The sequence below is a fragment of the Amblyraja radiata genome, chromosome 29 (assembly GCF_010909765.2).
Source record: "Amblyraja radiata isolate CabotCenter1 chromosome 29, sAmbRad1.1.pri, whole genome shotgun sequence".
In the NCBI taxonomy this organism is placed as follows: domain Eukaryota; kingdom Metazoa; phylum Chordata; class Chondrichthyes; order Rajiformes; family Rajidae; genus Amblyraja; species Amblyraja radiata.
In genome coordinates, this window is record NC_045984.1 from 27021971 (window position 1) to 27049914 (window position 27944).

A 27944-nucleotide genomic window follows, 5' to 3' on the forward strand; every position below is an offset into this window, starting at 1 on the left:
CTATCTTACCTGTCTAACTGTTTCTTAAACAATGGGATAGTCCCTGCCTCAAATACCTCCTCTAGCAGCTTGTTCCATACCTCCACCACCTTTTGTGTGGAAAAGTTATCCTTCAGATTCCAATACATTATTTTCCCCTTTCACCTTAAACCTGTGTCCTCTGGACCTCGATTCACCTACTTAAGCTACTCCATCTCTTCTGCCCTGTTCCATGGTGTTCCTGCAGATCTCACCATGTATAACTAACGCACTAGGTGATCAGTCCTGACCATTGGGGTAAGGCTGGGCTGAGCCTCACGTCAGTTATACTCAGGAAGTAGTAACATCTAAAGGTAGTAGTGTGTGTGTGTGTGTGTGTGTGTGATGTGAACGCAGCATTTTCCAGCACCCTCCGCTTTTGTTCCACAACCTGCAAACGGCATTGAAGACATGGTCTTACTACCGCTGATATCGTTCTCGCTGCTGCTGCTGCTGCTGCTTGCAGGTAAGCATGTGTTATGTGTTTTTCTTGCCATGTGTGGTCTACCTCGCACACACCAGAAGTGAGAACCAGCACTGTGGAGAATTATCAGATTAAAAATATACTTGACGAGGTTTATATTGAAAGCGAACGAGTTTATCAATTAACCACAAGATTTAGCAGACAAGTTCATTCTCAAATCTGTGAGCTGGCAATCCGCAAACTCGATGCACGAAGACGGTTTTAGCATCAGTGGGGGGCTCATTCATAACTTGGTTAAATATACAATTAGAAGATTGTTAACATCACGCAATGTGTGTGTATTGTACAGTTTTATTCACACTCTATTGCTAGATGTGGTTCTTGCTGTATTTCTTGTACATCTGTATCTGTGCTTTGATCTGATAACATGCTGGGCCATTCTAGAGGGCAGTCAGCCACATTGCTGTGGGTCTGGGGCCAAACCGGATAAGGATGGTAGATTTCCTCTTCAGAACAGCATCGATCAACCAATTTTAAATAAAAGAATCGTGTGTAAGGTTTATGGTCACCGATGCTACTGCTAGATGTTTTTTTTCGCCAGTTTAATGAAGTGATTATCTCTATGATCATTAGTTCTGATATCAATTGAACGCCCAACATAGCTGCTGCTAAACTAGAGTTCAGTAACTTGACCTATATGCTTCGACATCAAGGTTTGTTTGCTTTCCTGGTTTGTTCACAGTGTCGAACGCACTGTCCTGCGTAATAGTGTGTATCTTTAGAATCTGCCTGAATGTCTTTGCACTATGAATGTCTCCGTATGTTTGAAGCGCATATCTCATATGTTGCAGTGTTCATACATTAAAACATTGAATTATTACTGTCATTAATCTTATAATCCCAAAGTCATACCAGGATCGTAAAGGATGAAATTTGGGAATGCGAAGGAAAATTGCTAGTGGTAATAAGAGGGTAATAATTCAGGTTCGTTCAAGACCAGGGAGATGGCAGTAGAGTTCGATTTAAGTCGATTTAAACATAGAAACAGAAACATGGAAAAATAGGTGCAAGAATAGGCCATTCGGCCCTTCGAGCCGTTCAATATGAAGATAATTAGTTTAGCTCCCTTCTTCAACAGGGAGAGGGAGTGCGTTGTAAACTGATGCTAGTGTAGAGAGGAAAGGGAAAGGGCCAACCTAACAAACATAAGGTTAGAGATCTGGTCCGATTGGTGAGTATTGGTGTTGTTCAGATAAAGTGAGGTTTAATTTAACACCAAGTGGAAATAGAATGATCTTGATCTGAGATCTAGAAGCAAAGAACTGCAGGTGCTGATAGACATCGTCAGGGACTGCTCTCACCCCAGCCACAGACTGTTTACCCTCCTCCCATCCGGGAGGCGCTACAGGTCTCTCCGTTGCCGGACCAGCAGGTTCAGGAACAGCTTCTTCCCTGCGGCTGTCACACAACTTAACTCTGCACCTTGGTGATTGCCAGATTTCAGGTCGGGACCCTTCTTCAGACGACTTCTTCTGAAGAAGGGTCCCGACCCAAAACGTCACCCATCCTTATTCTCCAGAGATGCTGCCTGCCCCGCTGAGTTACTCCGGCACTTTGTGTCTATCCATCTAGATCTGAGGCGGATGAAGTGTAAAATAGGTACCAGTCAGCAAAGAAGTAATTACTTCAGGACAGAATTCGAATGGTTAAGAGAGATTTTGGAGGGAGATGTCGTGAAGCTTGGCGTGAAGACACTAAGAAATGCTGAGGGTTGTAGAAAATAGACAAAGGAAGTCGAAAGAGAGTGGAAGGGTTAAGGGAAATGCAAAAATAAAGTGTGTCAAATTACCGCAGATGAAAGGGGAATTAGAACACAGGAGAGTTAAAGAGCTGTGTAAGATATTAGTCTAATATTGTGCAAATTATGATGGGCGGATGTCTTTAAAATGGAATAAATGACAGTAATAAATGGAGGCAGGTTGATATATAGGCAGAATATGTTGTTGTGTTCAGGGATCTCATAGTAAACATCGGCTGAATCTGCCCCCAGGATCTATGTGTGCAGGAGCTGAATCTTTCACAAGGATCTGGGACTTGGTTGTGTTTTGCTGGGATCTGGGCTGTTGGATGCAGAAACCTTCCCTTAATTGTTTAACGCTCAAATATACGCACCTTGTTCCAGCACACACGAGGGGGGAGGGTTAGGGTTATTACGGAGCGCCCAGAGGGAAGGATAAAAAACACATTCCAACAGAGACACACAAAATGGCTAGATGCTGGGATCTTGAGCGGGAAAAAAACAAAAAACTGCTGGAGGAACTCAGTGGGTCAGGCAACAACTTTAGTTTTTAGTCTAGAAATACAGCGTGGAAACGAAACGTCGGTCGGTGTGGGCAAGTTGGGCTGAAGTGCCTATTTCCCCGCTGTAAGACTCTGTGACTCCCTGGAACCCGTTCTACCCAAAGATACTAGAGATCTTTGACAATAGACAATAGACAATAGGTGCAGGAGGAGGCCATTTGGCCCTTCGAGCCAGCACTGCCATTCAATGTGATCATGGCTGATCATCCCCAATCAGTACCCCGTTCCTGCCTTCTCCCCATATCCCCTGACTCCGCTATTTTTAAGAGCCCTATCTAGCTCTCTCTTGAAAGCATCCAGAGAACCTGCCTCCACCGCCCTCTGAGGCAGAGAATTCCACAAACTCACGATTCTCTGTGAGAAAAAGTGTTCCCTCGTCTCCGTTCTAAATGGCTTACTCCTTATTCTTAGACTGTGGCCCCTGGTTCTGGACTCCCCCAACATCGGGAAAAAGTTTCCTGCCTCTAATCTTGTATGTTTCAATGAGATCTCCTCTCATCCTTCTAAACTCCAGAGTGTACAAGCCCAGCTGCTCCATTCTCTCAGCATATGACTGTCCCGCCATCCTGGGAATTAACCTTGTAAACCTACGCTGCACTCCCTCAATAGCAAGAATTGACTCTACCCGCTCTGCCCCGAGCCACCTCTTGCTTGTTCACTCCTGCATGACGCTGTGACACTGTTACCTATCCATGTTCTCCAGAGATGCCGCCTAACTAGGTACTCGCTAGAATTTAGAAGATTGAGGGGGGATCTTATAGAAACTTACAAAATTCTTAAGGGGTTGGACAGGCTAGATGCAGGAAGATTGTTCCTGATGTTGGGGAAGTCCAGAACAAGGGGTCACAGTTTAAGGATAAGGGGGAAATCTTTTAGGACCGAGATGAGGAAAACTTTTTTCACACAGAGAGTGGTGAATCTCTGGAATTCTCTCCCGCAGAAGGTAGTTGAGGCCAGTTCATTGGCTATATTTAAGAGGGAGTTAGATGTGGCCCTTGTGGCTAAAGGGATCAGGGGGTATGGAGAGAAGGCAGGTACAGGATACTGAGTTGGATGATCAGCCATGATCATATTAAATGGCGGTGCAGGCTCGAAGGGCCGAATGGCCTACTCCTGCACCTATTTTCTATGTTTAACCCACTGAGTTACTCCATCCAGCACTTTCTGTCTCTTTTGCCAAACCTCACACTGGTACCATTCACAATCATCCTCTTACGGGCAATAAACGCTGGCTCTTGTGAATAACACCCAGATTCTGAAATTTACAAAATGAAGGTAGTAAATATATGTTATTTGTATCTGTGTTTGTTCTGCAGATTCACATGGCACCATCGCCACCCTGCCATGTCAGGAAGATAAGGACGCCAGCGGTGTGAACACAGGTAGGAGGTGAATGAACAATTGCTACATGCTGAACCTGTGCCTTGGTCAGCTGGCATAGCCATATGGTTATCCTTCCTCCAAACAGATGGCACGGTGGTGCAGCGGTAGAGTTGCTGCCTCGCAGCGCCGGAGACCCAGGTTCGGTCCTGACTACGGGCGAAACGTAGAAAATAGGTGCAGGAGTAGGCTATTCGGCCCTTCGAGCCAGCACCCCCATTCAATATGATCATGGCTGATCATCCAAAATCAGTACCCCGTTCCTGCTTTCTCCCCATATCCCTTGATTACGTTAGCCCTAAGAGCTAAATCTCTCTTGATTTACGTACGGCGTTATTTACGTTCTCCACGTGACTGCGTGGGTTTTCTCCGGGTGCTCCCCAGGACGTGCAGGCTTGTAGGTTAATTGGCTTCTGCAAACTGACCCCGAGTGTGTGTCGGATGGAACTCGTGCATGCGTGATTGTAGGTCAGCGCAGACCCGGTAAATGAAGGGCCTGTTTCGACGCTGCATCTCTGAACTAAAGAAAGGATTAAACTTCTCCCCTGGGAGGTTGCGTGTGGTGACCTCGTACAGCGGGTGGCTGAGAATGAAGTCAAACGTGTTTTAGAACCTCAGGCGGTCCTTTCCAGCTTATGCTGTGTAATATTTTCTCTCTCAATCACTGTGCAAACTTTTTATTTCATTCCACGCCCCGTCCAACAGTCCAGATAATCCCAACTCGAGAGCAGTCCTGAGCTACTCCCTACCTCTGTGGAGACCCAGGGACTATCTTTGATCAGACTTTATAGGACTTACACTAAACGATATTCCCTTTACCATGTATCTGTACACTGTGGACGGCTCGATTGTAATCATGTATTGTCTTTCCGCTGACTGGTTAGCACGCAACAAAAGCTTTCCACTGTACCTCGGTACACGTGACAATAAACTAAACTCATTATTTAATTCAGGGAGACTCCAGAAGTGTTGGAGTGAATATGTTGCTGATATTTGAGTCAGAAGCGTGTCAGTGCATGTCGTATATTTGGTTTGATTTAATATTGGCATATGTGCCGAGATGCGGTGAAAAGCTTTTGTTTGGATGCTATTTAATTAAATCAGGCCATACTGTACATGTGTACAATCGAGCCACTCGCAGGTACAAAGGGCAGAGCAAAGAGAAAACTACCAGAGTGTAGAATGAGAAAGAATCCAATATCCACAGTCCATGCCTTAGCCTGCAGGAGAGCTAACAGGAGCCTAATGCCCCTGTCCCACTTAGGAAACCTGAACGGAAACCTCTGGAGACTTTGCGCCCCGCCGAAGGTTTCTGTGCGGTTCCCGGAGTGGGGCCAAAGTCTTCAGAGGTTTCCGTTCAGGTTTCCTAAAGTGGGACAGGGGCATTACAGAGTGGCAGTGTGGCGCAGCGGTAGAGTCACTGCAATACAGCGCCAGAGACCCGGGTTCGATCCTGCCTACAGGTGCCAGACACAAAAAAAGCTGGAGAAACTCAGCGGGTCAGTCAGCATCTCAGGGGGAAAGGAATAGGTGACGTTTCGGGTCGAGACCCTTCTTCAGACTCCAGGTGCTGTCTGCACGGTGTTTGTACGTTCTCCACTCGAAGACCTCGTGGGTTTTCTCCAGGTGCTTCGGTTTCCCCCCCACACTCCATCGCACGTGGGCGAGACCCGCGGATTGGGATGGGTGGCGCGTCAGCGTGAGTGTCAGTGTGGTCGTGCCTTGGTACATGTGTTGACATGAGCCATGTGCACGATGCGCGCTGGCCCCCTACACACTGTCCGAGCCAAGAGCGGAACTCGCTATCAAAACATGGAGGGGACGGGAGACACAATTATTTGGCGGCCACGCGCGCACACGTGAGGCTTCGGAGGCTCAATCCAGCGCTAAAAGAGGAGATTTTAAAATCCGGATTACAAAAACTTGGGAGGGGATGTCCCCCACCTCTCAAAACATGGGGGGGACGTGTCCCCTCTGCCCCCCCGGGCTTTCCGCCCCTGGTCCGAGCTCAGCCCGCCACTGCCGCTGCTGACTGTGAATGGGCTGTGAATGTCCGCGGGTGACTCAGGGTGAGGCCACACGTGGGTATCTCCCAGTGGATTCACTCCGCGTCACCGTGTGGAAGCCAAGAGGCTGCTTTTGTTCGAGTTCTCAGCGGTTTGGGGCAGAGGGGGGATTTACAGACCCACCCCCCCCCCCGGCGCTGCCGTGCAGTGAGGAAACACTCACTCTGGGAAACGGATGCACTCAAATTTGCTTTCAAGTGCTACGGGTCGTATTTTCCGCTGATCTGTGCAGTCTGTGGTCGCCGTGACCCGAGTGACTGAGTAAAACCATGAGTAACACTTTCAGCTGTAGCGCAGTCGGTGTAGCGAATAGCAGAGTCTCTTGTCAACGCTGTTGGCCTTATTCCAGCAAACACCACATCCCACCCTACCTTCTGAATATCTCACCATTCATGAAGTAGAAACAAGGAACCGCAGATGCTGATTCACACACAGGGGGGGAAAAAAAGATACAAAGTGCTGGAGTAACTCCAGCAGGTCAGGCAGCATCATTTTTTTAGTTTAGAGATACAGCGCAGAAACAGGCCCTGCGGCCCACCAAAGTCCACGCCGACCAGCCATCCCCGCACACTAATACTATCCTACACACACTAGGGACAATTTACAATTTAACTGGAGCCAATTAACAATAGGCAATAGGTGCAGGAGTAGGCCATTCGGCCCTTCGAGCCAGCACCGCCATTCAATGTGATCATGGCTGATCATCCCCAATCAGTACCCCGTTTCTACCTTCACCCCATATCCCCTGACTCCGCTATTTTTAAGAGCCCTATCTAGCTCTCTCTTGAAAGCATCCAGACAACCCGCCTCCACCGCCCTCTGAGAATTCCACAGACTCACAACTCTCTGTGAGAAAAAGTGTTTCCTCGTCTCCGTTCTAAATGGCTTACTCCTTATTCTTAAACTGTGGCCCCTGGTTCTGGACTCCCCCAACATCGGGAACATGTTTCCTGCCTCTAGCGCGTCCAAGCCCTTAACAATCCTATATGTTTCAATGAGATGCCCTCTCATCCTTCTAAACTCCAGTGTACAAGCCCAGCTGCTCCATTCTCTCAGCATATGACAGTCCCGCCAACCCGGGAATTAACCTTGTAAATCTACGCTGCACTCCCTCAATAGCAAGAATGTCCTTCCTCAAATTAGGGGACCAAAACTGCACACAATTTACAATTTTACCGGAGCCAATTAATCTACAAACCTGTACCGTTAAAGTGCAATGATTGAATTTGGGAAGCGTGAAGATCAGATATTGAGCACACAATGTATATGTAGGTCCGACCCCAGACACAGTTTCCACCATAATTTGCCCTGTGTTGCTCTCCTCCTAGTTAGTTGAGGACGACCAAGAATAGAATGAAGATAAAGGATATGTATAGGAAGGAACTGCAGATGTCTGTTTACTCCGAAGGTGGACATAAAATGCTGGAGTAACTCAGCGGGTCAGGGCAGCATCTCTGGAGAAAAGGAATGGGTGACGTTTCGGGCACGCACTCACTCATTGGTGCCCCTTTGCAGGTTCCCCATACGCACCTTCGGGCTTGACCTGTTACAGAGAGTGGACGTCGGATGAGCAGATGAGCGGCGACAAGCCTTTCCGATGCACGTGGATCAGAGGGAGGGACCCAGCAGAGTACAGGCTGTGCTACTGGTGAGTGAGTCCCAACGCCCCTCTCCCCCCTCAGTGTCAATGTCTTGCTGGTAACTGCAGGGTCCACGCTCTACCCAGGCAACTCCCTGCTCCACTCACACCGTGAGGTCACGGTGGCGCAGCGGGAGAGTGTTGCTGCCTTACAGTGAATGCCGCGAATGCCGCAGACCCAGGTTCGATCCTGACTACGGGTGCTGTCTGTACGGAGTTTGCACGTTCTCCCCGTGATCGGCGTGGGTTTATCTCCGAGATCTTCGGTTTCTTCCCACACTCCAAAGACGTACAGGCTTGTAGGTTGTTAGAGAGTTCAATGTTAATGCCATAAGGACGCAAGGTCCCCAGACGGAATATGAGGTGCTGTTCCTCCAATTTCCGCTGTTGCTCACTCTGGCAATGGAGGAGACCCAGGACAGAGAGGTCGGATTGGGAATGGGAGGGGGAGTTGAAGTGCTGAGCCACCGGGAGTTCAGGTAGGTTTTTGCGGACTGAGCGGAGGTGTTCAGCGAAACGATCGCCCAACCATTTTGCTAGCCCCTGCTGTCTCCTCCCCTTCCTTAACCCTCTAGCTGTCTCCTCCCACCCTCCCATCCGCCCGCCCTCGGGCTCCTCCTACTCCACCCCTTTTCCTTCTTTCTCCCACCCCCCATCAGTCTGAAGAAGGGTTTCGGCCCGAAACGTCGCCTATTTCCTTCGCTCCATAGATGCTGCTGCACCCGCTGAGTTTCCCCAGCAATTTTGTGTACCCAGGCTTGTAGGTTAATTGGCTTGGTAAATGTAAAAATTGTCCCTAATGGGTGTAGGATAATGTTAATGTGCGGGGATCGCTGGTCGGCGCGGACCCGGTGGGCCGAAGGGCCTGTTTCCGCACTGTATCTCTAAACTAAACTAAACTAAACTAAACTCACAGCATCTGACAGGGGATTTACATCATGGATTTCTGCTTCAGTTCTTTGGTCGGCACGTTGGCGCAGCGGTAGAGTCGCTGCCTTACAGCGCCGGAGACCCGGGTTCAATCCCGACTACCGGTGCTGTCTGCACGGAGTCTGTACATTCTCCCCGTGACCGCGTGGGTTTTCTCCAGATGATCAGCAGTTCCTGCAGATCAGGATATATGAAGAATAGTAACTGCAGGATTCACCATTCACTGGTTCAACTCATCCACGTGTCAATGAGGGTAAGGGCAAACCTCAAGGAATAAAAGTGTTCCAGATGATGCAGCTCATTTGCTAATTTTCCTGCAGGAGAGAATGACCATAAGTGACAGAATAGAATAGAATGCCTTTTATTGCCAATCAAACAGCTTGGTTTTAACAAAATTGCATTTCTACAGCCTTAACATTACAAAAAAAAACCAAGACCCACACTTAACACAATTTACACAAACATCCATCACAGTGAATATCCAACAGCTCCTCACTGTGATGGAAGGCAAAAGTCTTATCTCTTCCCTTTGTTCTTCTCCCGCGGTCCAGCAGTCCAACTGCAGCGTCGAGGCGACTGGGGCTCACGATGTTAAAGCCCCCGTCGGGCGATGGTAAGTCCCGCGGCCTTTAAGATGTTAGGCCCCGCTCCGAGTCATTTAAACCCCGCGATTCCGGCGGGAGAAGTTACCGTTGCGGTCTCCCACCAGGGACCCGCGAGCTTCCGATGTTCCTGTCCACCGGGCCTGCGGCCGGAGCCTGTGAAGTCGGGTCGCAACCCCGCGTGCCACCACAGCTCTTCCCGGTCCGAAATCGGCCAACTCCGCGATGGCGAGTCTGCAGGCTCCGTGACTGGAGCCCCCAGGTTGGTTCCAGCCGGAGGATGCCGACAGGTTTTTCCCTATCAGGTCCACGATGTTAGGCCCAACAACATCGGGGACCTGATAGGGAAAAAGTCAGGTCCCCGTACAGGGAAGAGATTAAACGGTTTTCCCCACTCCCCACATATACACAGCTAAAAAATAATAAATACTAGAGTCAAAACATACATTTAACGAGACAAAAATGTAAAAAAGACAGACGGACTGCAGCCGAGCCGCTGCCGTTAGGCGCCGCCACACCACAATAGCAGCAGAATTAGGCCATTCGGCCCTTCGAGTCTACTCCACCATTCATTCATGGCTGATCTATAATTTCCCTCTCAGCCCCATTCTCCTGTCTTTTCCCGCAACCTTTGAAGCCCTTACCAAATCAACAAACTTTAAAAATACCCAATGATTTGGCCTCCACCGCCACCTGTGGCAATGAATTCCACACAGATTCACCACCCTCTGGTTAAAGAAATTCCTCCTCATTTTCATTCTGAAGGTGGCCCTCTAGTCCTGGACACTTCCACTCATGGAAACATCCTCTCCACGTCCACTCTATCCGGGCCTTTCTTTATTTGGTCCCAGGAATGTCCCGGGAATTTCTGTCTCTGCCGCAAATGGGGAAACGTCTCCGCAAATACCTGCGATCGGGTAACTGATGGGATGACATTCACCCCTGCCTGCAACTGGAGTGACCAACAGGGAGAATGGCCACAGCTCTGTGCAGAGATCCCCAGCTGAACGCTTCTGTAGTTCTGGCCTTACCCTGCCCTGCACTGGCCCCTGGGCTGTGAGATTCACACTCCATCAAGTGTAGAGATACAGCGTGGAATCAGGCCCTTCGACCCACCGAGTCCGCGCCGACCAACGATCACCCATTCGCACTAGCTCCCTGCTATCCCAGTTTCCCGTCCTATATATAAGGGACAATTTACAGAAGTCAATTAACCTACCAACCTGCACATCTTTGAAGTGTGGGAGGAAACCGGAGCACCCGGAGAAAACCCACATGGACCAGAGTCTCCTGGGGGTTTAAACCAGGGCCTGGGTTCATGGTGAATCCTATGGTTACCGCTCTTCATATATATAACCTGATCTGCAGCAACTGCTCAGCTGCTGAGCACCTGGAGAAAACCTATATAGGTCACGGGGAGAACGTGCAAACTCCGCGCAGACAGCGCCCGTGGTCAGGATCCAACCCAGGTCCCTGGTGCTGTGAGGCAGCAACTCTACCGCTGCGCCCCTCGTGTCTGTTGCAGCCCAATAACTCGGGCAGGGGGGAATTTCTAGTCTCCTGCAGACTGAAGATTGGTGGAAAGTCCAGAGATTCGAGGTGAGGGTTACTGCCGTCAGTGGGATTTGTGACGCGGTAAAGGCATAAAGTCAATTGTTTACGGGGCCGCCGAGACCTCCTGTTGATTCATTTCTTCCTGTGCTTTTTAAATTTAAAAAAACGTTGCCTGTTCTCGGTTTCTTTTTCCACAGCTGTGACACATGCAAGACCTGCAAACGGTTTCAGGTGGGGAACAATACGTCCCACATCCTGCACCGTGACGATTTCTACCTGACCAAAAACCTGACCTTCTGGGTCGAGACTACGGGGGGCAAAGCGATGGTGAAGTCAGCAAAGCTGTATGTGGTGCCGCAGAACACTAGTGAGTTGAAAATAGACAATAGACAATAGACAATAGGTGCAGGAATAGGCCATTTGGCCCTTCGAGCCAGCACCGCCATTCAATGTGATCATGGCTGATCATCCCCAATCAGTACCCCGTTCCTGCCTTCTCCCCATATCCCCTGACTCCGCTATCTTTAAGAGCCCTATCTAGCTCTCTCTTGAAAGCATCCAGAGAACCGGCCTCCACCGCCCCCTGAGGCCGAGAATTCCACAGGCGCAATTTTGGCGGGAGAAGTTGCCGTTACGGGAGCTCCGAAAAACGGTCTCCCACCTGGGACCCGCGAGCTCCCGATGTTCCCGTGCACCGGGCTTGCGGCCGGAGCCTCCGAAGCTCCGAAGTCGGGTTGCTAGCCGCGCGACACCGCAGCTCTTCCCGTTCCGAAATCGGCCAGCTCCGCGATGGCGAGTCCGCAGGCGACTGGAGCCCTCAGGCTGGTTCCGACCGGAGGCCGCCGCCGGCTCCACGATGTTAGGCCCAACAACATCGGGGACCCGATAGGGAAAAAGTCGGGTCCCCGTACAGGGATGAGATTAAACGGTTTCACCCACACCCACCCCCCACATATACACAGCTAAAAAATAATAAAAACTAGAGTCAAAACATACATTTAACGAGACAAAAATTAAAAAAAAGACAGACGGACTGTAGTCGAGAACATTGGGGGCCAATGTTTACCTGCCTCGGGCCCAGTGAGGCTTCATAGCATGGAACGGTGGTGCAGCGGTAGAGTTGCTGCCTCACAGCGCCAGAGACCCAGGTTCGATCCTCACTACGGGCGCTGTCTGCATGGAGTTTGTACGTTCTCCCTGTGACCGCGTGGGTATTCTCCAGGTGCTCCGGTTTCCTCCCATACTCCAATTGCCTCTAGTGTGTAGGATAGTGCAAGCATACGGGCTGGTCAGCACGGGCTCGGTGGGCCAAAGTGCCCGATTCCACACTGTGTCACTAAAACCTGAAGTAAATCAGGAACGGAATGACCTCCTTCGGTTCCGCAACAAGTCCGTGATTCTAAACAATGATGAACACGGTGAGCGATCTGGAAAGTACAGCATCTCATCGTCAAGAATGTGGCCTTAATCGAAGGCCTTTCTCCGCGGTAACCCTCCGTCTTGTTTCAGTCAAGTACGCGCCTCTATCGATGGAGAAAGTAGACATGGCACGGACGGCAAACCTACTCACACTACGCTGGAAGAAGCCAGAAATGAAGGGGATTTTCAACCAGATACGATATCGACGGCTGGGATCTGAGGTGTGGAACCAGGTAGGAGTTCGCGGCCTGTCCTGCATGGAGCACCCCTCACACCTTTCTCCATCGCACACTTTGCGCACTCCCATTTTGGGACAGATTTCATTCAGCAGCCCAAGATATACAAAGCTAAACCTCCCATGGCAGGAGATCATATGTCTGAAGTAGATTAAACTTGTCCCCAAGGCATAGAGATGGTGTAGATGGGCATGTTGGTCGGTGTGGGCAAGTTGGGCTGAAGGGCCTATTCCCATGCTGTGTGACTCTATGCGATGAGATGTTGCATCTGCAAGCCTTGTCCAGCTCTGGAGTATCAACCTCGGACCAAAGAATGTGTCGCTCAGACTGGAAGACAAGGGAAGAATGAGTGGGCGACTCTGTCCAGCGAGAGGGTGGAGGACAATATCTCTCCGTCTCGGGGTTCAGGGAAGTCACTGTCTCTGTGGCTCAGAACATCGGGGGTCAATGTTTACGTGACTCGGGGCCCAGTGAGGCTTCATAGCATGGAACAACTTATGGATGACACAGTAGCGCAGTGGTATAGTCGCTGCCTCACAGCGCCAGAGACCCGGGTTCGACCTCGACTACGGGTTCTGTCAGCACGGAGTTTGTACCTTCTCCCTACGACCACGTGGGTTTTCTCCGGGTGCTCCGGTTTCCTCCCACACTCCAAAGACGTGCAGGTTCGCAGGCTAATTGTCTTCTGTAAATTGCCCCTAGTGTCCAGGATGGACCCAGCGTGAACGGGTGATCGCTGGTCTGCGCTGACTCGGTGGGCCGAAGGGCTCTGTTTCCACGCTGTATCTCTTAAAACGAAAACTAAAAGCATGCTTCCTGGTTGTAGCTTGTGGAAACCACCTCTCGTCTCTGCTAGAAATCCCACCCATTCTTCTAAACGCCAGGTTTATCATCCCCAACCGCTCACCACTGGATAAATTCACAACCAAGGAAGTATTCTCATGAGTGTGTAGAAAGGAACTGCAGGTGCTGGTTGAAATGGACAGTAGACACAAAGTGCAGGAGTAACTCAGCGGGTCAGGCGGCATCTTTGGAGGAAAAGGAAGGGTGACGTTTTGGCTCGGGGACCCTTCTTCAGACTGGGATCTCATGATTTGCCACTCATGCATCCACTCCACATAGATATCCCACTTCCTTGCTGGTTATATTCAGGAGACAAACACAAAAAAATATTATTTTTAATGGCTAACTCTATTCACTGGAAACAGAGCCTGGAAAAAGTGATTGTGATTTCTTACCATTGTAAAAGTAACCAGGTCTAATCCCTTCTTTTCTTACAGACAATCTGCAACTCAAGTGAATCGAAGACTCATGGTAATAGCACAAAGCAAGGGGTCTTGGTTTGGTCTATTAATGTCACATGCTTGCTGTGTTTGCCTGCTATCCAGTCATATTATAATATGATGAGTACGATCAAGTCACCCAGTCTGAAGAAGGGTCCCAATAGACACTAGACAATAGGTGCAGGAGTAGGCCATTCGGCCCTTCGAGCCAGCACCGCCAATCAATGTGATCATGGCTGATCATCCCCAATCAGTACCCCGTTCCTGCCTTCTCCCCATATCCCCTGACTCCGCTATTTTTAAGAGCCCCATCTAGCTCTCTCTTGAAGGCATCCAGAGAGCCTGCCTCCACCGCCCTCTGAGGCAGAGAATTCCACAGACTCACCACTCTCTGTGAGAAAAAGTGTTTCCTCGTCTCCGTTCTAAATGGCTTACTCCTTATTCTTAAACTGTGGCCCCTGGTTCTGGACTCTGCGAGAAAAAGCGTTTCCTCGTCTCCGTTCCAAAATGTATTTTCCCGAAACGTATTTTCTCCAGCGGTGCTGCCTGACCCGCTGAGTTACTCCGGCACTTTTTTGTGCCTATCTTCGGTATAAACCAGCATCTGCAGTTCCTCTCTGCACACGCACAACTATCACGACTGTGAGGCAAATATGAAAATACCAGACTGCAGAATATAGTATTACAGCATTATGGTCACAGAAAAAATGTTTGCGGTCCACAATGAAGCAGTGTGCAAGATTAGGACAACACCCCAGCTTGTGGGAGTTGAGTTCTGCAATCTAGTAGCAGTGGGGACGAAGCTGCTCCTGATACATGCTATCAAGATTTTCGACTTTAGACATAGAAGCATAGAAAATGGGTGCAGGAGTAGGCCATTCGGCCCTTCAAGCCATTCATGCTGATCATCCAGAATCAGTGCCCTGTTCCTGCTTTCTCCCCATATCCCTTGATTCCGTTATCCCTAAGAGCTATCTCTAACTCTCTCTTGAATTCATCCAGTGAACCGGCCTCCACTGCCTTCTGTGGCAGCGAATTCCACAGATTCACAGCTCTCTGGCTGAAAAGATACAATGTGTTAACGGGCCCACCAAGTCAGCTACGACCAGCGATCACTAGCACTATCCTGTACACTGGGGACAGTTTACAGTGTCAATGTCTTTGGGGTGTGGTAGTTTGCACCTTCTCCCCTGTGACTGCGTGGGTTTTCTCCGGGTGCTCCGGTTTCCCATCACATTCCAAAGATGGTCACGTTTGTAGGGTAATTGTATTGGGTAAATTCCAAATTGTTCCTGGTGCGTTGGTTAGAACGAATTAATGTTTGTCGGCGCGGACTCGGTGGGCCGAAGGGCCACTTTCCCAACTGTATCTCTAAACTAAACTAAAAACAAAGGGATAGGGGATGGAAGCGAGGGGTGTGGATGGGAAAGTTTGATGACGAGAAGCGTTAATGGGAAGGAGTTCAACGGGAAAGACAGTGAAGCTGATGGAGACTTCAATGGGAGAGGTGGAACTAGGGTCGCCAACTTTCCCACTCCCAAATAAGGGACAAAACGGTCAAAATACGGGACAAATTCCCAACGGCAATCCGTTGACCGACTCGGCCGTGGCTGGGAGAACGATGAGTTGGCCCGGGTGCTGGACTGCACGCAAAGCCCAGCCGGCGGGCCAGCTGAGGAGTTTTGGCCCGGGCCACGTGACATCGAGCGCAAAGTCCGGCGCCCCATCCAACTCATGAACCGATGATCGGCCGTGAAAAGGAGGGTTGGTGGTGTCGGCGGTAAGCGAAGGTCTGAAGGTCGGACAGCTGGCCGGGCTGCCAACCGACGGGGCCACGGGCGAGGCGCTGCTGCTGCTGCACTCCATGGGCTGCACTACGTCGGGCCGGGTGAGGCGGGCAAAGACGCGGCACTCCAACCCGACAGTCCCCTCGACCCGAGTAGCAGCGGTCAAATACGGGACAAGGGCGGTCCCGTACGGGACAAACCAGTTTAGCCCAAGATACGGGATGTCCCGGCTAATACGGGACAGTTGGTAACCCTGGGTAGAAGGGAGCTGGGGATGTAGAGGGAGGTGCTTTGTTGGGAGGGGGCAGGAATCAGGGTGGGGCATTGATAGGTGGGTGAGGGGGTGAGAGAGCGATTTCAATGGCAAGCTTAGATCTCCAGTGCGTTGAAGTTTTGACGGGGCTCAAGGTCGAGGCATGGGTTGTGGTGAGAAGGCAGCTTCAACCATCTTTCTTCCGGTGACCATTTTTGTTTCCTCCATCAGAGAACTGCACGATCCAGCTGCATGCGGCCTTTGCTCACCAGCTCCAGATTCGCAGGATGCTTCAAAACATCTGGAGTGAATGGAGTGACGTTGCCTTCATCCCAGCTGGTGAGGACCACTGAGCCCTTTGCTGTTTCGGGGGTTGAGGGGTGAGGGGGGGACAGTGGTGCTGAAGGTTAACGTGGGGTTAGTGAGTGGTGAGAGGTTAAGGAGGGGTGGGTCAGTGTGTGGTCAGTGTAGTGGACGAGCACTAGTGTTTCCAACTCTTGTACTAGCTGGGACCTCCCTATTTTGGGCTAAATTGGTTTGTCCCGTACGGGACCACCCTTGTGCAGTAGTATTTGACCGCTACTACTCGGGTCGAGGGGACTGTTGGGTCAGAGCGCCGCGTCCGTCCCCACCTCACCTGTCTCGACGTAGTGCAGCCCATGGAGTGCAGCAGCAGCATCAGCGCCTCGCCCGTGGCCACGTCGGTCGGCAGCCCGGCCAGCTGTCCGACCTTCGGACCTTCGCTTACCGCCGACACCACCAACCCTCCGACTCACGGCTGATCATCGGTTCATGAGTTGGATGGGGCGCCGGACTTTGCGCGCGATGTCACGTGGCCCGGGCCAAAACTCCTCAGCTGGCCCGCCGGCTGGGCTTTGTGTGCAGTCCAGCACCCGGGCCAACTCATCACTCACCCAGCCACGGCCGAGTCGGTCAACGAATTGCCGTCGGGGAATTTGTCCCGTATTTTGGTCCCTTATTTTGGGAGTGAGGAAGTTGCCGACCCTAGTGAGCTCACGGAGGGGGTTTTGGAGGGGGTGAGCGGGAGGGCCAGTGGCTGGCTACCTCCATTCCCCTCCCATTAAATCCCCAGGTCCATCAGCAGGTTGTGGTGGGACAAACTAATCGCAGCCTTGTGAAGACCTCGCTCCTTCTGTGGGTTATTCTAGTGACGTTGAACCGGTCGCATTTTCCAAAGCCATTTTTGTGTATTTCCCAGCCATCACCAAGAGGTTGGAACTGCAGTGGAAGCTTGTCGACAACCTCCCACAGTGCCCAGGCAAGCGGCTAGTGGAGCTGAAGTGGCAGGTGAGTGGGTCTTCCCCCTCCCCCTTCCTGCCCCTCCCCCTGCCCGCCCCCTCCCCCTCCCCGTCCCCCTCCCCATCCCCCGCCGCTCCCCCTCCCCTCCCCCTCCCTCCCCTCCCCCTCCCTCCCCTCCCCCTCCCCGTCCCCTCCCCATCCCCTGCCGCTCACCCTCCCCTCCCCCTCCCTCCCCTGCCCCTGCCCCTGCCCCGACCCCTCTCCCCTATTCCTTCCCCCTCCCCCTTCCTCAGTATCCCATCCCTGCCTTCTCTCCATACCCCCTGATCCCTTTAGCCACAAGGGCCACATCTAACTCCCTCTTAAATATAGCCAATGAACTGTGGCCTCAACTACCTTCTGTGGCAGAGAATTCCACAGATTCACCACTCTCTGTGTAAAAAATGATTTTCTCATCTCGGTCCTAAAAGATTTCCCCCTTATCCTTAAACTGTGACCCCTAGTTCTGGACTTCCCCAACATTGGGAACAATCTTCCTGCATCTAGCCTGTCCAACCCCTTAAGAATTTTGTAAGTTTCTATAAGATCCCCCCCTTAATCTTCTGAATTCTAGCGAGTACAAGCCGAGTCTATCCAGTCTTTCTTCATATGAAAGTCCTGACATTCCTCACACACTCCAAAGACGTGCGGGCTTGTAGATTAATTGGCCCTCTGTAAATTGTCCCTAGTGTGCAGAGAGTGGATGAGAAGGTGGCATAACATAGAATTATTGTAAACGAGTAATAAATGGTCAGACAGCATCTCTGGAGAAAAGGAATAGGTGACGTTTCGGGTACAGACCCTTCTTCAGACTGCATTTCCTTCCTATATAATAGATAATTGGCATGGACTAGTTGGGTAAAGGGCTTGTGTTGTATCCATGCTGTATCTTTCAATTAAAATCTCTAGCCCAGACCATTTCTTGTTCATAATTCCCCGTCCCTGCCAACGTCCTCGATAATCTCCCCTGAGTCCTTACGGCTGGTGTCAAAATCCATCTGAAGAAGGGTCTCGACCCGAAATGTCACCCGATCCTTCTCTCCAGAGATGCTGCCTGCCCCGCTGAGTTACTCCAGCTTTTTGTGCCCAATCTTCGGTCAAAATCCTTCCTGTGGTTTTCTAACCGTTTCCTGAGAAACCTGTCGCTTCCTTCACCCCCCCAAATAAGGGCTTTGTTTCCTCCAGTCCCCGACGGAGCCAGACATCGGGGTCACAGGTTACAGACTGACCATCCGGCCGTTGATCGACGGGATGCGCCGCATCAGCGAAGAACTGAACCAAACAAGTTACAAAACGACGCTCTCCCTGGCTCCGTACAAGGTTTCTGTCGTTGCCTTGAACAGAGTGGGCACGTCGCCGCCCCAGACCATCGCCATAGCAGCCGGTCAGCACCAAGGTATGAGGCCAAAGCGGTGGAACCGGTCAGTAGACAATAGCTGCAGGAGCAGGCCATTCGGCCCTTCGAGCCAGCACCGCCATTCAATGTGATCATGGCTGATCATCCCCAATCAGTACCCCGTTCCTGCCTTCTCCCCATATCCCCTGACTCCGGCTATTTTTAAGAGCCCTATCTAGCTCTCTCTTGAAAGCATCCAGAGAACCTGCCTCCACCGCCCTCTGAGGCAGAGAATTCCACAGACTCACCACTCTCTGTGAGAAAAAGTGTTTCCTCGTCTCCATTCTAAATGGCTTACTCCTTATTCTTAAACTGTGGCCCCTCGTTCTGGACTCCCCCAACATCGGGAACATGTTTCCTGCCTCTAGCCCTTAACCTGTCCAAGCCCTTAACAATCTTATATGTTACAATGAGATACCCTCTCATCCTTCTAAACTCCAGAGTGTACAAGGCCAGCCGCTCCATTCTCTCAGCATATGACCGTCGAAGGATCTGGTATCAACGTCACAATGTTTCCTTGACACACGGCTGGGGGAGGAATCTTCACCTCGGGCTCATGCACGACACATCTCCGAACATGACACGGCTCCTTCCCCACACAACCTCCCCTTCCTCAGCCCTCCTACTGTCTCCTCCCATCCCCCAGCCTTTGAGCTCCTCCTCCTTTTTCCTTTCTTCGTCCCCGCCCCCCCACCCCCGATCAGTCTGAAGAAGGGTTTCGGCCCGAAACGTTGCCTTTTTCCTTCGCTCCATAGATGCTGCTGCACCTGCTGAGTCTCTCCAGCATTTTCGTGTACCTTCAATTTGCAGTTCCTTCTTAAACAATTGATTAGATTGGTTTAGTTTAGGAATACAGCACGGAAACAGGCCCTTCTGCACTCTGGCACACGTTATATTCACTGAGAAGATATAGGGACTGGACGCAATGCACTAGAACACACATTGATACGTGCAGTGACCACTGGGGACACTCCTTGTCACTTGCAGTGATTGATTGAAACATACACTGTGGAATCAGGCCCTTTGGACCCACCAAATTGCATATCGACCACCATTATCCAACCCTCTCATCTGCTCCCTACATACGAGGGGCAATTTTTACCGAGGCCTTACAATTAACCTATGAATCCGCACTTCTTTATGATGTGGGGGGTAACCGGGGCATCTGGAGGAAACCCACGTGGTCACAGGGAGAACGTGCAAACTCCACACACACAGACAGCACCCGAGGTCAGGATCTTATCGGGGTCTCTGGCGCAGTGAGGCAGCAGCACTACCAGCCGCGCCACTGTGCCCGCACTATGATATGGAGGCTGCAGCCAACATGGGGAGATCATTAATCACTTTCTTTTCTCACAGAGAGACAATGAATTCCCCAGTCACTGCAAACATTTGGCCAGTGTTAGCCTCACACCGACAGATTCATTACTTATGTGTAGGAAGAAACGGCAGACGCAGGTTTACACTGAAGATAGACACAAAATGCTGGAGTAAAGGGCGTGTCCCACGAGCATGCGACTCCATGCGGCAAGCGCGACCTAACGTAGTCGCTTGAGCCGTACGGCCTCGCGGGGCCGGTCCCACTTCGATCGCCGGAGCCGTATGGAGTTGTGCGGAGCTGGTCCCGACATCGCACGGGGCCCCGAAAAACTGACAGGGTTCAAAAATTCCGCGCGGCAACAGCCAGCCTGTCCGCAGCCGCCTTGACGCCGTACGCACCGCCTCGACAGGCATGTGCAACATCTTGATGCCGTACGTCTCGCGCGAACTTCCAGCGGACTTCGCTCGAACTTCACGTCACTCACTCGACCTCCCCGCGGCCCCCGCTTCCGGTTTGGTCGCGCTTGCCGCATGCAGTCGCATGCTCGTGGGACAGGCCCTTAACTCAGCAGGACAGGCAGCATCTCTGGAGTGAAGGAATGAGCGACGTTTCGGGTCAAGACCCTTCTTCGACCCGAAACGTCACCCATTCCTTCTCTCCAGAGGTGCTGCCTGTCCCGCTGAGTTACTCCAGCGTTTTGTGTCTATCTTAGTTTTTTTTTTTTTTGTTTTTTTTTTTTGATTTTTAGTAAGAAAGACAGGAAAAAAAAAAATAGAGAGAAGAAAATTAGATAATATAAAATAGAAAAACGTGAAGTGTGTATATAAGAAAAGAAAGAGTAGAAAGTAGAAATAGGAGAGAAAGACCCTTAAAAAAGAAAATTCCACGACCTGACCTGAAACCAGTAATCTTTACAGTACCGCTGCATCACATGATTCCAAAAAGTCGATGAAAGGGGACCAACTCCTTAAGAATTGGTCATATTTATCTATTTCTTCAAGGCGTGCTATGTCCATCATATTTCTAATCCACATTTTAATAGTTGGTATGGTTGTATTTTTCCAAAATTTAAGTATCAATTTCTTTCCAATTATTAACCCATAATTTAAAAAACCTTTTGGTCTTTATTTAAATTGATATCTTCCACTATTATTCCAAATATAATCCATTCCGTTTTAGGTTCTATTCTTGACTTGAAAAGCTTTGTAAATATATCAAATATATCACTCCAAAATTTATTCAACTTTGTACATCCTACAAATGAATGTGTTATATTAGCGTTTTGAAACAAACATCTATCGCATCTGGGAGAGACGTTTTGGTAGAATTTATTCAACCTTGTTTTTGAATAATATAGTCTATGTAATAGTTTAAATTGAATTAAATTATGTCTTGCATTAATGGAACAATTATGTGTGTTCATCAGATACTTTTCCCATCTATCTTTCGGGATCTTTATCATTAGTTTATGTTCCCAATCTTCTCTTAGTGCCTCTGTTGAGGGTGATTCTCTATTTAATATATTATTATAAAAGTATGATATTAGGTTTTGTGAATCAGCCTTAATATTCATTGCTTCTTCTAAAGGGTCTAAAAATATAGTTTGAAATCTATGTGTATATTTCTTCATAAAGTCACATACCTGTATATATTTAAAATATTGATTATCATTCAGTTTAAATTTTGATTTTAATTGTTGAAATGATAACAGTTTGCCCAATTCATACATATCCCCTACTTTCCTAATCCCCAGTCTATCCCATTGTTGATATGATTTGTCGATGAGAGATGGTTTGAATGCAGGGTTGTTCAATAGTGGGGTTAGTACTGATAGATTATTTAATTTCAAGGATAATTTTATTTGTTTCCAAATTCTTATTGTATTGTGAATAATTGGGTTCTTCTTATATATTATACTATTCAATTTTATCGGTGAGAACAAGATCGTTCCTATATCGTACGGGAAACACTCCTCTTTCTCCATTCTTATCCACTCCGACTGGTGAGTGGAACTATCCAACCAGTACATTATGTTCTTAATATGCACTGCCCAGTAGTAATACGTAAAGTTAGGTAATGATAAACCCCCAACTTCTTTAGGTTTACACAAATGCTTTCGTTGAATTCTGTGCGCTCTATAATCCCATATAAAATTAGTGATGTTAGAATCTAGTTTTTTGAAAAAATATTTTGGAATATATATTGGGATCGCTTGAAACAAATATATTAATTGTGGTAAGAAAGTCATTTTTATAGTGTTAATTCTACCTATCAATGAGAGCGGGAGCGTTTTCCAAAATTTAATCATATCATTCAGTTTATTTAATAGTGGCATAAAATTGGGGCTAAATAATTATTTGTGTCTTCTCGTAATTTGAATACCCAGATACTTGAATTTTTCAGTTGCAATTTTGAAAGGGAATTTTAATAAGTGTTTCGCATCCTGTGGTTTTAAAGACATAATTTCGCTTTTATTCCAATTTATTATATACTGAAAAAGAGCCAAATTCCTCAATTAGTGTTAATAAGGTGGGTATACTCGTTTGTGTATTAGTAAAATATAAAAGAATATCATCAGCATATAATGAAATTTTATTCTTTGAGTCCTTAGTGTTATATCCGTGAATATTCGGGTGATTTCTAATCTTTTCAGCCAGCGGTTCTATCATAAGGGCAAATAACAATGGTGATAAGGCACAACCCTGCCTATTACCCCTTGATAAATAAAATTTTGGAGATAACATATTATTAGTTAATATTCTTGCCGTAGGTTTATCATAAAGTAGTTTAACCCATCTAATAAAATTCTCTCCCGTATTAAATTTTTGGAGTACCTTATATAAATACTGCCATTCTACCTGATCAAATGCCTTCTCTGCATCCAGCGTAACAACTGAAATATCTTCAATGTCCTCTTTGTGAGAGTACATTATATTGAAAAGCCTTCTCAAATTATTAAGTGATTGTCTTTTGGGTATAAATCCCGTTTGATCCGGGTTTACCAATTTGTTAATATAATTATTCAGTCTTCTAGCTAGAATCTTTGCTAAAATTTTCTGGTCCGTATTTAGAAGTGATATAGTTCTGTAAGAACCCGGTTCCTCTAAATCTTTATCTTTTTTTTGGTATAAGCGTTATTGTTGATTCTGCTAAAGCTTCTGGTAGTTTATTTTCGGTATAAGCCTGCGTGTATAAATTGAGTAATCTTGGTACAATTGAGTCCTGAAATCGTTTATAAAATTCATTACTAAAACCATCTGGTCCTGGGGTCTACCCATTTTTCAGTGAGTTTATTATTTGTTTTATTTCTTCACTAGTAATCCGTGCTCCTAATTCCTCTTGTTCTAAACTATCCAATTTAGGAAGGTTGCAATTATCTAAAACATTTGTAATTTTACTATCATCTGTATTTATTTTAGTTGTGTATAAATTATGATAAAATTGGGCAAAACTTTTATTAATATGCTTTGGTAGTGTTAGAAGCTCACCCTTATCAGATTTAATTTTAGTGATAGTATTTTCCTTTTCTTGTTGCTTCAGTTGCCTCACTAGTAATTTATGTGGCTTATCCCCAAATTCGAAGTGTGCCTGTTTTGTAATTTGGAATAATCTTTTTACTCTTGCCGATAATATTCTATTGAGTTTATATTTCAATAAGGTTATCTTATTATGTTTATCTATGGTTGGGTCAGTTGCATTGCCCAATTCTAGTAATTTTATTTCTTTGTTTTAAACCAGCGCCTGCAGTTCCTTCCTACACGATACTGTGAATGTGTTTAACTCTCCCTCTTTCTCACAGGTCCACCCAACCTGAACCTTAGTGTGGTTGATAACCACACCCTGAGAGCCTCATGGAGTGATCGCAGCACCAGCTTCTACTGTGCCATTCTCGAGCTGGTGTCTACAGAAACCATCCAGCACAACCGATGCCTATCCATCAAGCACCAGGAACGCAAGAAGAATAATGGTCTCCCTAAGTCAACAGGTCCGTCCACCAGAGCAGCTTCAGTGTAGTTTAGTTTAGATCTCATAAGATCAAAAGACCTTGTACATTTAGGCCATTCAGCCCATCAAGTTCACCGCCATTCAATCATGGCTGATCTATCTCTCCATCTTAACCCCATTTTCTTGCCTTCTCCCCATAGTCCCTGACACCCGTACTAATCACAAATCTATCTACTGTATCTCTGCCTTAAAAATATCCACTGACTGCCTCCACAGCCTTCTGTGGCAAAGAATTCCACACATTCACCACCCTCTGACTCAGGGGCGGAAAACCCGGGGGGGGCCAGAGGGGACACGTAACCCCCCCATGTTTTGAGAGGTGGGGACATCCCCCCCAAGTTTGTGTGATCCCGATTTTAAAATCTCCGCTTTTAGCGCTGGATTGAGCCTCCGAAGCCTCGCGCGTGTGTGTGAGTGTGCGCATGCGCGCGTGGCCGACAAAACATTGTGTGTCCCGTCCCCTCCATGTTTTGATAGCGAGTTCCGCTCTTGCTCTGACTAAAGACATTTCTCCTCGTCTCCTTCCTAAAAGAACGTCCTTTAATTCTGAGGCTGTGACCTCCAGTCTTAGACACTCCCACTAGTGGAAACATCCTCTCCACATCCACTCAATCCGAGCCTTTCACTATACTGTACGTTTCATTGAGGTCCCCCCTCATTCTTCTGTACTCCAGCGAATACAGACCCAGCGCCTTGATAACAAACTGGACTGGTCTGTCAACTCTGACTCCCTCTACAAAAAAGGCCAGAGCAGACTCTTTTTCCTCAGAAGGCTCAAATCCTTCAATGTGTGTAATGATATGCTGCACATGTTTTACAACACTGTGGTTGCAAGTGTTATTTTCTACGCTGTTGTCTGCTGGGGCAACAGCATTAGTGCAAAAAACAACAAGAAGCTGGTCAAACTGGTTAAACGAGCTAGCTCAGTGCTGGAGGGGAGAGTAGACTCTGGGATGGATGTGCTTGAGAGGCGTATGAGGCACAAGGTGCAGGTCATCCTGAAAAACCCCGGGCATCCCCTCCGTGTAATTCTGGAGAGTCAAAAGAGCACCGGAACAACAACCGGCTCCTCTCCCTGCCCTGTAGAACGGAGCGGTTCAGGAGATCCTTCACCCCTGCAGCCATTAGATTTTATAATTCGGACCACTAGGCTTAGGGGATGCATTTTGCAATTTTTAATTTTTAATTGTTAATTGTTAATTATTGGTCTTTTTAAGTATTTATTGCTCTCAGGTAGTGTCCACATTGTATTCTATGTATTTTCTATCTGTGTTCGTTTTGAATCTGTGGGTTTGTTGGTTGGGGGCTTCTGGACATCTGAATTTCCCTGAGGGGATCAATAAAGTATTTATTATTATTATTATTATTATTATTATCATAGGTTAAACCCACTCATTCCTGGGATCATTCTTGTAAACCTTCTCTGGACCCTCTCCAGAGCCAACACATCCTTCCTTAGATATGGTGCGTAGAATTGCTCACAATATTCCAAATGCTGCCTGACCAGCGCCTTATAGAGTCTCAGCGTCATGTCCCTGTTTTTGTATACAAGCCCCTCTCAAAATCAATGCTAGTTTAGACTATTTACTGAAACAGCGCTGAAACAGGCCCTTCGGCCCACCGAGTCCACTCCAATACAGCACAGATACCTGCACACAGGTCCATTGAGGGCAGACCCAAGGACATAGAGCTGTTCCATGCACAGTCTTGCTGTACTGTTCTCTGTTCTGTCTCTCTCTCAACTAAACACTGGGAGCCCGAAGACACTGTTTTCGGGACCTCTTCTTTCCCACCATACTGTTCTCCAGCAACTGCGTGAAACTGAATGAGACTGATCATAAACTTTGCATTTTATTTGACCTCGAGTTACTTTCGGAACACAAGCCCTAGCCATCGGCAACCACCCTCACGTCCAACCCCCCCAAAAATGTCCGACTTCACCCTCTCTCAGCTCCTACATTCACTCTCATTCCAACCTCCCCTTGGAAGAAGATGGGCTGACACAACGTGCCTGGATTAAACCCAGCGGGTCAGGCAGCATCTCTGGAGAGAAAGGAAATTTGTGCGGGCGAGTCTTTGGGATGGGGTGGTCGTGGGGTTGGTGTCTGAGGTTGTGTGTTCATTCATTGCAGGGCCACAAGGGACTGCGGACGCAAGGACAATGGAGTTTGTAGGCCTGGAGCCGCTGAGACGTTACCGCCTCACCGTTTACGTCAAGGATTTAAAGGAGAAGAAAAAGTGTCGAGGAAAGACTGGCTCCACCATTGGGTCCGTCACTGCCTGCACCCAGGAACAGCGTGAGTCACCGACCAGCCCTGTTGTGCCTACAATGAATGATTCTATCGCATGCCTGCAATAATTGATCAGTACGGGTGTCAGGGGCTGTGGGGAGAAGGAGGAGAATGGGGTTAGCAGGGAGAGATAGATCAGCCGTGATTGAATGGCGGAGTAGACTTGATGGGCCGAATGGCCTCATTCTACTCCTATTCCTTATGACCTTAATAACGGTGCCTCATCCGCAGCCACCGAACCAAGGAGTGGTTGGTGAGCACATTGTCAAGGAATCGTGAACACGGTTGGTGAACACTGAATCAAGGGAGATGGGGGGGGAAAAACAGGAACGGGTTACTGATTTTGGATGATCAGCCATGAAGGAGGGTTATGGGCCAAGCGCAGGCAAGTGGGACTAGGATAGCTGGAACATTGTTGGCCAGTGTGGGGGCGAGTTGGGCCGAAGGGCCTGTTTTCACACTGTATTAATCTATGACTCTATGAATGGCGGAGCTGGCTCGAAGGGCCGAATGGCCTACGCCTGCACCTATTTTCTATGTTTCCATGTTTCTATTACCCTCTTGTCATGAGCTTCCTGGGTCTCTGCGGGTCGACGGGGCCAGATCAGGGTTATGGATTCTGTACTTCAATATTTTGGCTGCATTTTTGACTCGGGGAAATGATTCCCAGTTAATATTCCCCGACGGATGAGGAAAGGGGAGTGCTATCAATCCCAGTCTAGGGATAGGAATACTTTCCCTTGAATCCGGGAGATAAGGCATATGGCAAGTGTGAGGTATTACACTTTGGGAGGTTGAGTGTGAACTGAGAGTATCCAGTTAATGGCAAGATTCTTAACAGCGTTAATCTGCAGAGACATCTTAGACTTGAAGTTGTGTAGGAAGGAACTGCAGACGCTGGTTTAAACCGAAGATAGGCACAAAATGCTGGAGTAACTCGGCGGGACAGGCAGTATCTCCGGAGAGAAGGAATGGGTGACGTTTTCGGGTCGAAGCCCTTCTTCAGACTGAGAGTCAGGGGAAACGAGAGATATGGAAGGTAAATAGATCAAATGAATGAAAGATATGCAAAACGCAATATGCAAAAGATATGCAAAATGAAAGATATGCAAAACGCAACGACGATCAAGGAATGGTGGAGCTCACAATGGTCCATTGTTGGCAATGGGGTAGGTGATAACGAGTTATGCAGACAGTATATATACTAACTAAGCATCTGTCTAAATGGTTCTTAAATATTGTGAAGTTGGGTCAAAGGGCCTGTTTCCATGCTAGTCTGAAGAAGGATCTCGACCCGAAACGTCACCCGTTCATTCCTTCTCTCCAGAGAAGCTGCCTGCCTGAGTCCCGCTGAGTTACTCCAGCTTTTAGTGGTCTATCATCCTGAATGTGGTTCTGCGTGCAGGTGTGGGAGGCTCCATTTGCTGAGGAGTTGTGAATGGAATGAAACGTTGTGCAAAGGTCAACGACCCTTCGCCGCTCCTGGCCTTGTTGCTGCTGCAGCTTTTGGACACCAGGGATCGCCTTTGAACTGATGGGCAACACCGGGCATTTTCCTGCGTTGTCACCTTGTCGTGGTGGAGAGGTTCGTGTTGACCTGAGATCCTGAGAGCGATGCCGTCTGGAGCCATGCTCCTGGTAGGGCCACCCATGGCGGTAAGGTCGAGGGGGAGGTCTCTG

The 27944-nt window shown here is 48.5% G+C and overlaps 1 protein-coding gene across 1 annotated transcript in view; it reads left to right on the forward strand.

Moving 5' to 3' along the window:
* The first annotated feature begins 429 nt into the window (after window positions 1-429).
* Window positions 430-27944, forward strand: part of il12rb1 (interleukin 12 receptor subunit beta 1) — a 34035-nt gene continuing 6520 nt past the window's right edge. Inside the window, exons 1-11 of the mRNA XM_033047195.1 lie at window positions 430-484; window positions 4120-4185; window positions 7765-7897; window positions 11172-11341; window positions 12484-12626; window positions 13910-13943; window positions 16184-16291; window positions 17172-17260; window positions 18437-18647; window positions 23768-23953; window positions 26106-26241. Of these exons, the coding sequence (XP_032903086.1) occupies window positions 430-484; window positions 4120-4185; window positions 7765-7897; window positions 11172-11341; window positions 12484-12626; window positions 13910-13943; window positions 16184-16291; window positions 17172-17260; window positions 18437-18647; window positions 23768-23953; window positions 26106-26241 (1331 nt within the window). The remainder of the gene's footprint in view (window positions 485-4119; window positions 4186-7764; window positions 7898-11171; window positions 11342-12483; window positions 12627-13909; window positions 13944-16183; window positions 16292-17171; window positions 17261-18436; window positions 18648-23767; window positions 23954-26105; window positions 26242-27944) is intronic.